Raw genomic sequence first — 17,114 nt, forward strand, 5'->3', positions numbered from 1 at the left:
GCACTTGATGCCAAGGTCTCAGGCAAGGGCATTTGAGAAATGAAGCTAATTAAAAATGATGGTAAGTGATACCATCATCAGGAAATTCAAAACAGCACCACCACGTGATACCACTGCACGCTACTGAAAATGGCCCCCAAGACTCAAAAGATAGAAAACAGCAAGTGTTGGGGAGGAGGTGAAACAACCAGCCCTCTCACATGGCAGGTGGGAGTGTGAACGGTGCAACAACTTTGGAAAACTATTTTCTCTCCCTACTAAAGAGGAGCAGACACCTGCCCTACAACCCAGTAATTCTCCTAGGCAGACACCCAAGAGAAACATGTACATTCATTCACGGCATGGACAAGAAGGTTCACGGCGGCACAATTTCTAACAGCCCAATCCAGGAAACAACCCAAATTCAAAGAGTATAATGAATAATCTGTGATACAGCCACATTACACATTATGCAATATTATACAACAATGAAAATAAACGCAACGTTGCAAAAAAGAGATGGCTCTCACAAACACAATGCAGAGCAAATAAAGCCAGTTACCAAAAAGAAAAAAAGAAAAAAAAAATCTATGTCCTGTATGGTTCCTTACATACAAAGTTTAAAAGCAGGATAAACCAAACTTATGTTTTTATTTTTGTAATTAATTTTAATTGGAGGATAATTACTTTACAACACGGTGATGGTTTCTGACATACCTCAACATGAATCGGCCACAGGTACACATGTGTCCCCCCCATTCCTGAAGCCTGCTCCCACCTCCCTCCCCACCCTATCCCTCCCCTCTGGATTGTCCCAGAGCACCGGCTTTGGGTGTCCTGCTTCATGCACCGAACTTGCTCTGGTCATCTATTTTACACGTGGCAATATACATGTTTCAACACTCTTCCTGCAAATCAAGCCAGACATCTTTCTTGAGGGGAGTGATGCCTAGAAGGGGGCATGGCCGGGACACCCGGGGCTGAGAACGTTCTGCTTCTTCACCCAGACACAGGCTATATGGGTGCCTTCATTCTGTGCAAACCCATCAGGCAGGACACTCACGTTTGTGCATCGTGCATACATATGTGACACATAAATGCCCGACTGAGAACAGCTCCCAGGGTGCATTCACAAAGGAAGGGTGGTCCAAAACAAAAATTCCCACAGCAAGTGGGCCGAAATGAAACCATCAGGGACCCCTGAAGACAGAGAAACGGGGAAGGGTCCCATACCCAAGACAGGTGACCCACAGGGATAATTCCATGCAGCCTCCTGAGAAAGAACCCACACTGAGAGCTCACCTCACCACCCACTGGTCATGACTGACAAAAAAACGGAGACAGAGACAGAATAATTGGCTCAAAGTCAGAGAACTAGTTAGGGATAAATCCAAGTGTAAAAAGCTGGGTCACCTCAATTAAGACAACTAATTATAAAATGGTCAAGATATTTCAAAAGAATGAGTTGTGCAACCACCCTGAATGGGTAAGAACTCAAGAACGGACACGGCTGTTGTCCATTTCATTCAAATGAGACAAGCAGTGAAAGGTGACCGGTGCACACAATATCCACAGACAGAAGGGGACCTCAGAGAGAGGGGAGGAGAAGACAGTCTTGCAGGAACTGGGACACAGCACACTGACTGTGAGTGAAATACAGCAAGACTTCCACTGAACCCCTACACTTCCCTTCCTCCTATGCAGCACTTAAAAAGACAACACTTTGCACATCTGGACTACTTTTCCTTGCAAAGAGCACATTTCAGATCTCTGTTTTATAAACAAACCACCATTGCAGTGAAGAGCAAGAGAACACTTGTATAAAAGCAAGTCTCATATAAAGTAAAAATATTACCTACAAAGGTAGACAAGAACACCCAGCTGGTTGAATATAGTTCAAAGTATCTGAAAGATGCTCAGAGAAGTCATTAACATAAGAACAAATGCAAATAACACATCAGGAAAAAAAAATGATACCCAGAGAAATAACCATGATTGTCTTATAGAAAAAGACTAGAAAAGAGCCAAGGCGGAAGAAATGACTACGCCCAACAGTGGTAGAAATAAAAAACATCAGAGTCCTGATTAAAGAAAGAGCATTACAAAACACAAAAGGAAACCTGAGCCATTATTTCAGAGAAAGCAAATCTTGTCTTGACATTTATGGAGATAACAGAGCAGATGGTGCTGAAACAGTGGCCATCACCTATGCTGGTTTTTAAAACACCGATGAATAACCAAATTCACAGACAATAAAGTATCCCTTTTTCAGACAACTTTTTTCCATCAATCTTTAAAACATAAAAAAGCAAAAAAGACAAAGGTCAGAGAAAGACACACACACAAAAAAGCCAATAAATTATAACAGGGGAATAAAAAGGTCAGTTTGGAGCAACAATTAAGAACTAGACAGCAGAATGGGGTCACAAGCCAACTATGAGACAGGGTTCAAATTCCAACCTCATCTATTCCTTCCTTAACTGAGTTCCCTCTGGGCCTCAGTTTCCTTGGCTGCAAAGTGAGAAAATAAATACTCTTCCACCTTGCACAACGTTGCTGAGCAGACCAGAACGAATAATACAAACAATACTTAAAGTTGTGCATCTATGTGGCTATCAAACATTTGAGATGCAGCTAACGACTCATTGGTTTAAACTATGCTCAGCTGAGCGACTGGAAAACTTTTAAATATGTTTAGAACACAGTTTGCAATGAGAATCTACTTTTCAACTGTAAATTTCATAAAATCAAAATACAGATCAAGTGCATCCAATGTAAATTTCACACTGAGTTCAGAGGTACTGCAAATGCAAAGGTACTGCAAATTTACGTCATGTGAAAGACTTATTTTAAAAATTATATTCCTCATTAATAATTTTTATATTGATTATATGTCAAGTGGTAAGTTTTTTATATAATGGGTTAAATAAGATGTACTGTTAAAATTAATTTCAGCTGTTTCTTTTTAAATGCGTATTAGAAAATTTAAACTCCCATATGTGGCTTCCATTACATTTCTATTAAACAGTACTGGCTTAGAACAATGCCTGGCACACAGTAAGAGTGCAGTAAATATTATCCACTGTTATCCCTATTAATATTATCGTTATTAATTTAAGTGCAAGGCAATTTAAGAGAGTACGAAAACAATTTAAACATGTCTCTAACTTCTGGACCTCAGAGTTGAGCAAAAGAAGACCAGACATACCATAATATTATAGCTTTATAGAAAACAAATCATCAAATATCATCTAGCTGTGAGAAAAGAGGACTTGCAGGGAAAAAAAAAATCCACAAAGAATGTATTCAACTCACTGAAGACCTTCAAAATTATCATTCTAAAAATCGACAGAAATTACAATTTGTGTTACGCACCCAGTTCGACTATATACAGGTGACAACAGAAAAAAACAAAAATTACATGAGGAACCCACACTGACTAAAGGCAAACATCTGTGGCTGGTGGATCCGGGGCGGGGAGATGCTCCTGCCGGGCCTAGACCTGATCCACTGGGGCAGGGGGTCCTCCGCTCTGTGGCCCAGACCAGCTGAGAGTCACCTGGACAGAGATAAGGGACCTTTGGATCGGGGGTGCTCTGATCATCAATACTGGCTAGATGTATGCAGAGCCAAATTCTTCGCAGGTTTGGAAGCCAGAAAAGAGGGGGCCCGCTGAATGTACACACCCAACAAAACATGTTCCCGTACGCTCCTAGAAGCACTATTCATAGTAACCAGAACACTGGAGATAACAACCCAAATGGAGCTAACCAACAGGAGAATGAATAAAGAGTGCAGTACAGTCGCATAATAAAGTAGAAACTACTGCTCAACAAAGCATGGGTGCATCTCAAAGACGACAGCCTGCATGAAAGAAGACAGAAACAAACACCGAATACGCTGCAGGAAGCTCAGGACGGCCCACACGCCTCCACCTAAGCGTTGTCTGAACACCTCCGGGAGATGAGGACAGGAGCGAGCCCCTGGGGAGCAGGAACAGTCTGCATCTTGACCTGGGTGTGGGTTAGAGGGGGGCGTACACACAGATGACAATTCACGAGCTGGACACTTCAGACATGCGCTTTTTTATAAGTTCACCAAGGCGCACATTTCAAATGTACAACTTTGTGTATGTTGAATCTCAATTTGAAAAATAAACTCAAATGCCTATGTGAGGTTTTTTAAAAGGTCCTGTGAACAGACCACCTTATTTAATGACAAATAATCTACTCAGTTGAAATGTCTTTTCAAATACCATCACCCGATGTCTCCAAACACGCATGCGTGTGCAATTTGGGGACTATAAAACTCTGCAAGAAGTTACATGGGCCACTTTCTTCTGGGAGCCTTCGCCCATATGATAAACATATCACGATGTGCTTCGTAGGCCTGTGGGTCCCAACTCCTGTGAGGCTCCAGGCTACTGTTTAAAAAAAGAGATTTAGGGGTATCATCCCCCACAACTCTCGATCCATGACACTGCAGAGCCCCAGAAAATGGTCTTTTAAAAAGGCCCCCAAGAGATTCTGAGCTGAAAACACTTCCCTATGGAAAATCAACTGGTATGACGTGCGGAATAACTGGTACTTATGTTGCTTTGGATAAGAAACTGGACTTGGTGACTGAAACAGCATCATAGCAAGTTCTGTGGTTTCATTTCAGTCCCTTAATCTCCTGGAAATGCCAGTATAATTTTTACTTTAATAGCAAGGACAGGAAAGCCTAAATAGAATACAATGATACAGAGTAGATTGGGTCTAGAAGAAAATGAGCATCTTTGGTGATGTTCATGTTGCTGGAGTCTTCCAGGGAGAAATCACAGCTGTTAGGAAATAACTCCTCTCATGAATGACACTCAGACGACTTCTCAGGAAGGCTGTTCTTAGCTGGTAAAGCCAATGTTATTAATATGAAGTATTACAAAAGAGTACAAATCTATAACCCCTTGCACATATCAGAATATCCTGGTAATAAATATTCACTCACAACCTAGGTCCATATTTGTTTTTCAGTATCTGCCCATGGCTAATGATCCTGTCTTACAGATATATACTTTCTGAAACCACCACTTCTGCTAAGAGACTTGGAACTCTAGAGAAACAGTGGTCATCCTTAAATGATGCAAAGGCCAAATCAGCCCAGATGCTAAGGAACAATAATCTCCTAAAACCTGCCGTTGCGCTCCAGATGGAGGGCAGTGCCAACTCGCCGCTCATAGCAACGGTTGCTAGGCAGGCTGGGCTGGGATACGTCAAGTTAAAGGGGTCGACGGGAAATGAAGCCAAATTTAAAACCACATGCGTAAAGCCAAAGAAGAGAACAGGCGCTCATTTAGAGTTCTTTTTAAGTCACATAATCACCCTAGAAAAGGAAGGGAAATATGCATAAACACATGGAATTCACTGTGTGCCACCCTTCAATTCTAACACCAGAGGAGGCTGACTTCTGCATGGAATGTTCCCACGAGGGTGCAGATACCCAGGGGCCTTTCACACAGCATCCCGGCTGGACACAGGGCTTCTGAGTCAGCAAGGAAGTGACTGAAAATATTTCCTCTGAAGTTCAGACAGTTCAAATCCCTGGGTGAGGAAGGTCCCCTGGAGAAGGGGATGGCTACTCACTCCAATACTCTTGCCTTGAGAATTCCACAGACAGAGGAGCATGGCAGGCTACAGTTCACTGGGTCACAGAGAATCAAACACGAATGAGCGACCAACACTTTCACTTTTCAAGAAATAAAAGAATACTTCCACTGCATTACATCTTCTGTTTGCCCTGAGCATATTTCACAACGTATACTTCACAATGTAAGTGACCAGGCTCTGCGTCTCCATTAAAACACAGAGGGCGTAACCAGGATCCACCTGCACCCGCCGCCCCAACAGTGCACAGCATCTCACCCCAGCTCAGAGGCGGGCCCAGGTTCATCCCGACTAACCCACGTAACCCATTCTCTTTATCAGAGTGACTGGCAGAGATAATCTGGGCCTAAGCCAGTCAGCACAGGGTCCCGGGGATTGGCTCACAAGCACATCATTCAAGCAGCGCAAAGCTCAGAACTTGGCTGGAGACTCTGAACCCAGACTCTGAATTTAGATGGTGTGGTGGGTAAACAGAAAGCCATCATTGCTGCTCTCACCCGGCCATTCTGAGAGCCTAAAGATGAAGGCATTACCCCAAAAAGGCATAACCAAGTCCCAGAGAGGCAGAGCCGGTGCCCTCATCAACCCATGCCTAAACCCCACCCCACCACCTGACCACTACTCTTCTGCCTCACAAGCCAGCCTGGAACTGGGTTTTCTGTTATTTGACATCAACAAACAAACAAAACACTGCATAATAAAATGCCTTATAAGTAATGCCCCATTGTAGCTGCATAAAACTATACTTTTTAAAAGTTTGCACATACATCACTTCTGGTTTTTCTGGCCAGTGAGAAGACATATACTATTGTCAAGCCAGTTTTACATATGAAAGGATGGATTTGGAGAAAATGAAACAAAAAAAAAAAAAATGGTCAACTATATGTGAAATCTGAAAGAAAAAAAAAACCCTGAGCTCACAGATTGGTGGTTTGGTGGCTGCCAGTGGAGGCTCAGACAGTAAAGAATGTGCCTCCAGTGCAGGAGAGCTGGGTTCAAACCCTGGGTTGGGAAGATCCCTTGGATGAGGACATGGCAACCCACTCCAGTATTCTTGCCTGGAGAATTTCATGGACACAGGAGTCTGGCGGGCTACAGTCCATGGGGTTGCAGAGTCAAACATGACTGAGCGACTTTCACACTTTTTTACACAGGGTGGTAATGTGAAGTGGAATAAATGAACGTGATCAAAAGGTACAGACTTTCAGCTATAAGATGAATAAATCCTGGGGATGCAATGTACAGTTAATAAAACTTCTTGCATGTTTGAAAGTTGCTAAGAGAGCAGATCTTAAAGATTCTCATTACATGAAAAAAAAAAAAAGTAATTATGCTGAAGAATGTTAAATATATTTACTGTGGTGATCACTTCGCAAAATACACAAATATTGAACTGTTATGTTGTACACTTGAAATTAATACAATGTTAGATGTCAATAATACCGCAATAAAAAAAAAAAAAAAGAAAAAACTGGCTAACATTACTGTAACGCTTACGATGCTGACTATGTGTTGGACTCACCTTATAGACAGGTACCATGACTGTCTGCATCTTACAGAGAGACTCTGAGACACGGAAGGGCCAAAGGGACCAAGGTCAGCATGTGCAGAGACACAAGGCATCAGGCCAGGCAGGAGGAGGATCACCTTCTCGCTCCTAGGGTCTCTCCACCTCCCCACTCCTCTGCAAACCCACGACTCTGAGGACTCCTCCAGGGTGAGTTAAGTGTGTTTCTGGGGTGACATGAACAATAAACTGATTGTACCGTGAAATGGTCACTGTTTAAGCTTTCCTGCCAACAAAACCAAGTTCCTACCGTGTAGCACCTCCAGAGAGTTCAGACGCACATAAACCATTACTTCCATATGACCAAGGCAATCTTTTCCTCCCTGACTGCAGCTATAAATAGGCAGTAAGAGCCCGTCAGCGTACATGCCTCACTGCAAAACATCAGAAGGAAAATCCCCTATGTATTCAAAATAATTTATCAGGTGGTTCCAACGTTTAACAGGGCACATTTGACTTATTTCTGAGCCTTCTGTTCCGAGAAACGTTACTCAAAAGTAAGAACCAACATACACTTGCAATACCTTTATTTATGAGCAGCTCCTTCAAGATGAAAACTGCCGCAGAAAATAAGGTAGCCTTGGCATTACTGACAGCATCAGAGCTGGTCTTGGGAACAGCTCGCTGAGCCTCTGACTCTGCCACATTCTCAGTCAGCCTCCAATGCTAAGGCACCAAGAGTCATCTCCCCTATTAATTATCAAATCCCAGTTTCAGAGCACAATGAACTTTATTACTTCACCTTTTATATTAAAAAACAAGTGCAACAGCAGAACTTTAGAAAGGGGAGAACACAGAGTCTGATGGAAATTAACAACCAGAGAAGTCGACAAACTAACCACCACATACCATGAATATATAAAGGGCAGTAACGTCTTTTTCCCCTTGCGTCAGACTGAGAACCAGCCAGCAGGGCAGTCTGTGTGAATGCACTACAAAAAGACAAAGGGCTTTGCACCAGGGGTACCGACAGTTAACTTTTGTCCAGACACAGACTCATTCACATTAGTCTGCACGCTGAAGCAGGGAGACAAATAATTTCTCTCACAAAGTTGGAAACAGTACGTGTGCCTGTCTAAGGTCAGAATTTTGAACCATCAAATCCCCAGATGGTTGCTAATAAGCAGGGTGATGCATGGCTGAAAGAGTTGTCTCCTCTTTCATCCAAAAGCTGAGCAAAATCAATGCCTATAAACAGAATTCTATCCTAGAACTACCCCAGGTTCAATTCTTATACCAAGAGGAGGTCAAGTTTAACTGACACAAATGGAGACACCGGCCACAGAAGATGTCACCTTTCCACTGGTTTGTCTGTAGGTTATCTAGAAACCAGAATATCCAGGGCCCTGCGCGGCAGGAATTCAGAGGTCTGTGACCTGCCTGGCGTCAAGCCTGCCGAGCATCAGCCCCAGGTATCCGCGCTCCCACCAAACCCATTACCCTCCCCAACACACGTCTCCTCCGTGAAATGGAAAACCGCAGACAGCAGGAAAAAATTCTTTGATAGGTTTCTGTAATCTTCTAGAGACAAAAGTTCAGCTGATGAATTCTATCATAAAATGGAAATAAGTTGGCTTAAAGTATGCCTCTCCATGAAATTCGAACTCAGAAAATCTAAAGCCAGTCAAGGATTCCAATTTCATTTTACTCTATTTCTTATTAGTCAAAACATTCTGAAAGAACCAGAAAAAACAAAAAGTTTCTCCGTCAATGTGTGTCACGCTCCTGCCACAGGCTTGCAGTCCCCTGACTCTTCTGCGGCCCAGAGACGGAGTCTCGGGACACTGGCACAGCTTAAGCTGAAATCATGTGCGTTAGGATCACATCATCATGTAGATTCAAATATGCACCACCCTCCAATTCAATTCAACATTATCTATCGTAAGAAAAAACTCCAAACAATGCCTGGTGAAAAAAAAAAAGAAAGAAACACTTTAATTCAACAAATCGCTCACTTTTCAAGGACAAGCCTCTGCAGGGACAGCCTCTGCCTGTGAGCAACCTGCGTCCCCCACCTACCCCGTACCAAACCAGTCAGATTGCCCTTGCAGGGCCGTGAAAACACAGAAGCCGGTCAGGCATTAGAATAATCCAAGGATGTGTCTGCAGTAAGGAAGAGACCCTGTTTGTTGAGAACTGGGAAGAATAACCCGTGCTGGGGGGTTCGACAGAACACGCTGTCCGGGCTGTGAGCATCTGGGCTGTGAGCATCCGCACTGCAGCCCGGCCCCGGACAGACCTGCACAGACAGAGCCGCGGGCCCTTCTGCCAGGCCAGCCGCCCGCGCGGCCCGCGCGGCCCACGCTGGTTGCGACTTATTCTGGAGCGCGGGGCTCAGCACGTTATTTGGAAGTCAGATAATAAAGTCAGATAAAAAAACTACCTCTGAAAGTTTCGTTTTAATCATTTAGAAGACACTAGAACAGAGAAATGAAAATGCATCCAGAGCAGACAAACCAAAAAAGGTGCATACTGGGTGGGGTTGGGGGGAGAGGGGGTGCGGGTGAGGGGTCAATGGATGGAGGGATTCCACGTGACTTGAAAAAATTCATCAGCAGTAAGACGTACAAAGCCAGGCCAGAAGGGACACAGGCAGGATATTAAGTAGTCACTTTATAAACCATCCCAAATACACAGCAGCCAATGCCACGTGGAAGCCACGGAAAGTGGGCAGACATGAAGGCCCTGGAATGCACCAACCCCAGGCCTGGTAGAAGCCAATTCATCACATTAAGTTCCAAGAGCCAACAGTTACAGCAGCTAGAGACAAATTCAGTCAGAATGAAAAACCCACTGGGGCAGCCAAGGACTCTGAGCAGCTGGCAGTGCCCAGCGTCAGACAGAAATGCCAGGTGTTCACATCCCGGGGGCTCTAAGACAGGGAGCTGGTTACCCTGCTGATGGGAGAGCCGGCAGCCGGTGGAGCCGGTGAGGCCACCCACGGGCTGACGAGGCCAGGAAACCAGCAGCGCCCCGGGAGGAGGGGCAGGTAAGGAGGAGACCCTGGAAGTCACGGCTGTATCGCCAGGCGGTACCGCGCCAGGGATTCTTCAAGGAAACGGCATGAGAACGCTCTGGTTCCTCCCTCCAACCCCTCACAGCAAATCCCACCCGCCACAGGGCAGCCCACTCAGTAGCTCCCCACGATACAGGTCAGAGCAGGAAAAGGGAAAACCCGGACTGAGGGCAAGAGAGTCCAGGATGGCCCCACCATTCCTTCCCTGCTTTTCAGGTCCAATACACAGACCTGGAGGGGCAGACCCGTCAGCCGGGCATCTTATTAATACACAGGTTCCGACTTCGGAGCCTGCACTTCCAACCAGCGCGCGGACGATACTGATGCTGCTGGCCCAGGAACCACACACGGAGCAGCAAAACCTAACTGACCCCAGGGGCGAACCAGACCGTAGTCAACAGGAACGTGGCCACATTCCTTCCGAGGATGAAGAACACAGTCGTACATGAGCCTTTCAGATGGTAATGAGGAAAACAGGATGGAATGCACAGGCAGGAGCTCCAGCCAAGGACTGCCGCCTGCATACCACCTCGCGTCACCTCCCCCGCCGCTCACCAGGTGTGTGCGGGTCGTGGTTGTTACGAGCTGAAATGTGCCTCCCCGAAGTTCAAATGCTGAACCCCTAAGCCCCAGTAACTCAGGATGTGGTTGATTTCGGAGATATAGCCTTTAAAAAGATAATTATGTTATATAAGAAGCCATGAGGCTAAGCCCTAGTCCAATCTGACCAATGTCTTTATAAGAAAAGGAGATTAGGCCGCAGAGGGTGCCCAGGGCCGCAGGCACACAGAGAGGCCGCTTGGGGCCCAGAGGGCAGGCAGTGCGCATAAGCCAAGGAGAGGGGGAGGCTTCAGGAAAAGCCAACTCCAGCGAGACCTTGATTTTGGTCTTCTAGCCTCCAGGACTGCAAGCAAATAAATGTCTGCTGCTTAGGCCTCAAGTCTGTGATGTTCTGTTATGATAGTCCCAGCAAACTAATATAAAGATTTTGTTTTAGTTCCTTGATACTACTACCAGTAACTTTTCACCATATGCCTGCTCTGTGAGAAACAGTTGAGTTTCTAGGAGCTGATACACAGAATGATCAAGACACAGTCCGAGCCCAGGTCCTGCTCCTGCTTAGAGGGAGAAAAAACGAGGATCACCAAACTCCAATGATGATGAATGCTGGGAACAAGGCAGAACCAAAAGCCTTTACAAACGCCAGAGGAAAACAAAATCATTCCATCTGAAAAGTGGGAGAGAAGAGGGATCAGAAAGAGCTTCATGGTGAGTTCTGAGGGGCATGGGAAGGGGAGGACCTGAGATGACAGAGCAGACCAGGCACAGGCCAGGAGACCCCCAGAACCCAACACCCAGTGAGGACAGGGACCCACAAGGCATCTGGTCAGGCAGGCGCAGGGCGGGGGGAGACCAGGAGCTAAAGGCAGATGGAACTATGGAACTGGGAAGGAGCTCAGTGCCTCTGGGGACCAGCAAGGGAGTCTAAACTTTAATTTCTAGAAATAAAGATTAATGAAAATGAGGGAGGTACATTAACAGGCAAAAGAATGGATAAACAGTGTGAACTATAGAGGATAATAAAGGCCGCATTACTGCCCACCTAAGAAATGTCTCTTCAAGGTCAACACACTTTACACTGTCATCAGCTACTTGCATCATAATCCCGAGCACTTTATCACCTCTTGCCTCATGACCTTAGATACAAGGAAGAGGTTGCCATCCACCCTGACTTTCAAGCTAAGGATAAATGACACAACCCACGAGTGACTCAGGAAGAGAACTGAAGCCTGAGATGCAGCTGGAAGGGCCAAGCCCCAGCATCGTGCAATTATCACCATGGCGTGACCAGCCCAGCTGCAAACACCCAGCATCTCATCAGAGTACCTTTCACCCCCCTCTTCACCCCACTCAACACACATGACTCTTCACTCATCCGCAGCAAGGAAAGCGCCAGACCAGATGACAAAGAAGGGGACAAAGTCACTCCTTGGTTTCTGAGCATCTGAGAGCTCGGGAAAGAAAAGGCCACAAGGCTGGCTCCTAGTGTACCAAGAGGCACTGAAGCAGCCCGCATTGCCCTTCAGTCCCCCAGACTATCTCACCCTCTGTCTTCTCTCCAAAGGTCTCTCCTTGGATGTTCAGGAATCAGGGCTTGGAAGGGACAACACTGACAAGTTGCCAGAGTCAACGACCAGCGCTATGGTGAAGATGATCCTGGGAATCTACTGCCTCACTGGGCTCATCTCTAGGAACAAGCAAATGCAGTGGAAAAACAAGGTCCCAGAATTGAAGATTTGTATTTTAACAGGGGCACACGTCGATTAAACCACTGATCTCAAAGCAAGATTACACCTTTATACCCTTGCCATGGCCCAGTGAGTGAAATACACTTCTCCCTCCTTGACTTTCTGTTCAGACTTGCTTCCATCATGATATGTGCAGACGCTTGAAATGTGCTTGCAAGACCAAGTGTGCCTGCTTCTACATTGGCCATGACCACAGATCATGCCTAGGACAACCAGCCAGTCCCAGAGAGTGACAGACAGGCCTGGAACCCCCCCGCAGCCTGGCTCCAAGCCCAGCCAGACCAGCCAAGCAGCCAATATGCACAGGCATGAGGGACAATACACGCTGTTTTAAGCCACTGGACTGGAGTGGGTTCTCTGTAGCATGATTGGAACAAGAGCTGATGAAGGAACAGTCGGGCAGCAAAAACACCAGGAAGAATCACAAACTGAACAGACACGAACTCATCGCAAAGCAATCTCTTTCCCCATCAGTTTCCAAAGAATGTTTTCAAAAGTATCTAAGTAGCCCTTTTCTTCACCTCAGCCCTCAGGCACTGTCTTCCAATAAGAGATGAAGACAGCTCTTAAAACACCAAACGTGAGCAGAAAGCAACTACGGGTTTAAAACACAGACACCAGCAGAGAGATCTAAAAAGGGCTTGCCGGGTCAAAAGAAGGGAAAAATCTGAAACATCGTGAGCCCTTCTCATAACTTTCAACACTGAGCACATAACATCTCGCTAGTCTTCTCATCTTAAAAGTTAATAAAAAATAAAAATAGTAAGATTTATGAAAAACAGAGTTGGAACTGGAGGAGGATTTATTTAGCTTCAGGGTCCACAATAACATTCGGGAAAAAAAAGCATTAGGTAAGGTTCAGGGGTTCACCATGGTGACTCTCAGTGTGGACAGCTCTGCAGGGCTGTTAGAAAACCCCAGCACAGTGACGAGGAGAGACCCCGCAGAAAGGGGGGGTTGGCATCTTCGCATTCACCGCCGCACTGCTGCCTGTGCTATAAGGCACAATATGTACCAACGGCTTTGCAAATAGCGAATGACTTGATTTCTCTTTTCCTTACGTGCAGTGAACTTTAGTCCTCTCTCTCAGGCAAATTTGCTGAGGAAAGTATACATCATGCTATGAACGGTCCAACAATCGGGCTTCTTAACACTGGGGCTGCGACCCCAACACCTCCAAGTGGGCGCAACAGAGACGATGATGACCAGTCTCATCTCTGCCCGTGCTTACTCCCACCCAACCCTTCAGAAATGCAACTGAAGTCTTTGCTCAGTTTTCCTGCACGAAAACCTCTCGACAAAACAAACGCTGAGAAAGTACCTGAAAATAACATGATGCTATCATCATCATCGGGAGGAAAGAAAAGAAAGTCTGGATGCAGAAGCCTCACTTACTGCATCCCTTTTCACAGCTGGAAAGAATGTCTCTGGGACCACCATGACCCACGGCCACTGAGGACTGCAGCTCAACTCTCCTCGTGAGAAACAAGCGTTGTATCCCCCAGAGCAGGCCAGGCTGCCTATGTGGTACAAGGAAGCTTCACATAAGACGATGCTGACCCCACTCTCAGAGCGAGCAACTCAGTGGCTATTGCAGGCCTTCAAAAGTCCCCCCTTCAACCCTGTGCGAAGGTCACCTCCTCACGTGAAGGCCATCCAAGTCAGGGTTCTACAAAGACACACAGCTAAACCTCATCATCCTACCAATATTCAAGGGAGGCCTCAGTCCTTTGGGCAAGTTTTACCTCCACAGATCTTAAAAAAACCCAGGATTCAGTAATCATCTCTGAATCGCCTTCTCTCGTGTAAGGACAGACAGATGCTATCAAAGTGTGAAATTCCAGGCTGAACCTCAAACCTGACGTGGCTGATCCTCCACAGATGACACAAGTTTCCTACCAACTCAGCAAAAAAATGGGACCACAAAGAAACGTGTATTGTGAAGCATAAAGTATGAAACATGGAAGCTATTACTGACATCTTTTCACCACGAATCTTGCCAAAAATGCAGCCCATCATTGCCTAGCCTTTAAGACACACAGGAGAAAAAAATTCCAGAAGGAAATTACTAGTTGAGAAACTTCTTAAGTCTAGCATGCTACACACATACTCTGCAGTACTGCCAAGGGAAGTATTTTTTTTTTTTTTTTGTAATTCATTTTTTTTAACTGGAAGATAACTACTTTACACTGTTGTGATGGTTTTTGCCATGCATCGCCGTGAACATGAACCAGCCACAGGCATCCACGTGTCCCCTCCCTCCTGAACCCCGTTCCTACCTCCCTTTCCACCCCCTGCCTCCAGGCTGTCACAGAGCACCAGCTCTGGGGGCCTTGCATCACACATCAAACTCCCACTGGCTATCCATCTTACATTTTTTTTAAACATATTGCTTTTATATTGGGTTTAACAAAAGGCAGAAAGACAAAGTGGGAGCTCTTGAATATTAAATGGAATTTAACATCTGTTGAGCCAAAAATGGAAAAAACTCCACAAGTGAGAGTGAATGCCTTAAGTATGAGCATCATCTCTAAACACACAGCTTTAATGACTAATAGTTCCCTTTTTTGTTTCTTTAAAATCAAACCAGAGTCCCAACCTCCCAAAAGTCACTACCCAGTTCCACTGACCTCACCTTAAGCGAAGCACACAACTGCCATATTTGACGGAGAAAGAAAAGAGTTTACCTACTTAAGCAAGCACAGTAAGATTATGACACCTTTTCACAGTCCTTACTTTCAAAATATTTTGGGTTTCGTTCCACTTATTTGTCCATTCCTTGGTCAATTCTTGAACCTAAAAGAAAAAAACATACATACGTCATTGCTCTATAAAAAAAATTACTGTGATTTTCTTTTAGAAAGCTTTGAAACTTTTATAGATTATAAAAGAATGTACTATACTTTTTTAAATTAGATAGCAATGCCTCAAAGTATCATCACCAAATATAAATCAAACAAGCTGATCTCACCCTACAACCTACATTACAGCAAAGGAAAGAATAGAAAAAAATTTGTCAAGTTGCATAGAGCTTTACAGCAGTCTTTTTCAAGGTGTACTTAAATAAAAGCTGCTTCCTTGGATATTAACCAAAATTACAAGTTCAAAGATGCCACCATCCCATTACATGGGTTAATTTTTCCTGATTATACTTTAGGTCCTAAGAAATGGTGATTTACTTTACTTTCTAATTAGATGTGATGATTAAATCACCTTGGAAACCGTTTTCTTTTAGGAGATAATCTGCTTTTGTAGCTAATTAATAGGGTTTATAAATCTCATTTTATCTTTTTTTTTTTTAAGGTGGCTCTTTAATTGACTCTTAGTAAAGGTAAAAATATCTTTTTGATAATAATCAGCTTCTTTCCAGTCTGCAGTAACTTAAGGGAGAAAATATCCCCCACTGTCAAACACAGCACAGTTGGAAATAGCTTCTCAGTTAATGAAAATACTCTGCTAGTTCCACACGACTTTTTAAATGACCTGAGTGAGTGATTCATTAAGAAGTAAAGTAATACCTGATTGAGAGGTAGAAAAAAAGAATGGAAAATTCTGTCGAAAGCAACATACTTCAGATTAAGAGAGAGTGACCTCCGCGGGGCTGGGGGGCGCGCGGGGCACACACCCTCCCAAAGCCCCTTCGCTTCTGTCCTTCAGTGTTCCTGCCACCTCCCCATCTCCCCACCCAGCAGCAGACGCCACCCCAGGCCACCTGACTGGTCTCCCTACCAGTAAGTTACCCTGTTCAACCAGGTCAAAGTGGAAGCACAGAATACACTGGATTACGTGCTCAATGCTAAGAGGAAGATACTTTCCACAGGCCATTAAGTATCATAAACGGACGTGAGTCAGAAACCTTCAAGAAAGTCTGAGTGGTACTTTATCCGAGAGCAAAACCAAAATACCTCTCACTCACCTTGTTCATTCAATGGCTAGACATTTTACTCCTCAATTTACCGCAAACACCCTGGAGAAGGAAATGGCAACCCACCCCAGCATTCTTGCCTAGAGGACCATGGACAGAGGAGCCTGGTGGGCTGCTGTCCTTGGGGTCACTAAGTTGGACATGGCTGAGCAACTGAACACTTACCGCAATTAACTACAGGAGTTCTAAGATAGCGTTTTTTTTAAAATAAAAATATCTTCCTTAAAATGAGACAGATAAACTTACTTACGAAACAGAAATAGACTTAGAGAAGGAGAATGAACTTAGGATTGCCGGCGGGGGCGGGAGAGGAGGGTGGACAGTTAGGGAACTTGGGAAGGACATGTGCACACTGCTGGGTTTAAAATGGATAACCAGAGGACCTAATGCACAGCACAGGGGACTCTGCTCGATGTCATGAGGCAGCCTGGTTGGGCGGGGGTCTGGGGGAGGATGGATGCATGTACACGTACGGCCGAGCCCCTTTGCTGTTCCCCTGAAACGACCACAACACTGTTAATCAGCTATACCCCAATACAAAATAAAAGGCTTTAAAAACACATCTTCTTTAACTGGGCTTCCCCGGTAGCTCAGCTGGTAAAGAATATGCCTGCAATGCAGAAGACCCCAGTTCAATTCCTGGGTTGGGAAGATCCCCTGGAGAAGGGATAGGCTA

At 45.0% G+C, this 17,114-nt stretch overlaps 1 protein-coding gene across 4 annotated transcripts in view; it reads right to left on the reverse strand.

Annotated features, from left to right (window-relative positions):
• KIF16B (kinesin family member 16B) overlaps positions 1–17,114 on the reverse strand; it is a 279,477-nt gene that overhangs the window by 191,213 nt on the left and 71,150 nt on the right. For all 4 annotated transcript variants that reach the window (XM_043884699.1, XM_043884697.1, XM_043884696.1 and 1 more), the window contains one exon: positions 15,250–15,309. In XM_043884699.1, coding sequence (XP_043740634.1) covers positions 15,250–15,309 — 60 coding nt within the window. The remainder of the gene's footprint in view (positions 1–15,249; positions 15,310–17,114) is intronic.

Source organism: Cervus elaphus, chromosome 23, assembly GCF_910594005.1.
Source record: "Cervus elaphus chromosome 23, mCerEla1.1, whole genome shotgun sequence".
NCBI classification, from domain to species: domain Eukaryota; kingdom Metazoa; phylum Chordata; class Mammalia; order Artiodactyla; family Cervidae; genus Cervus; species Cervus elaphus.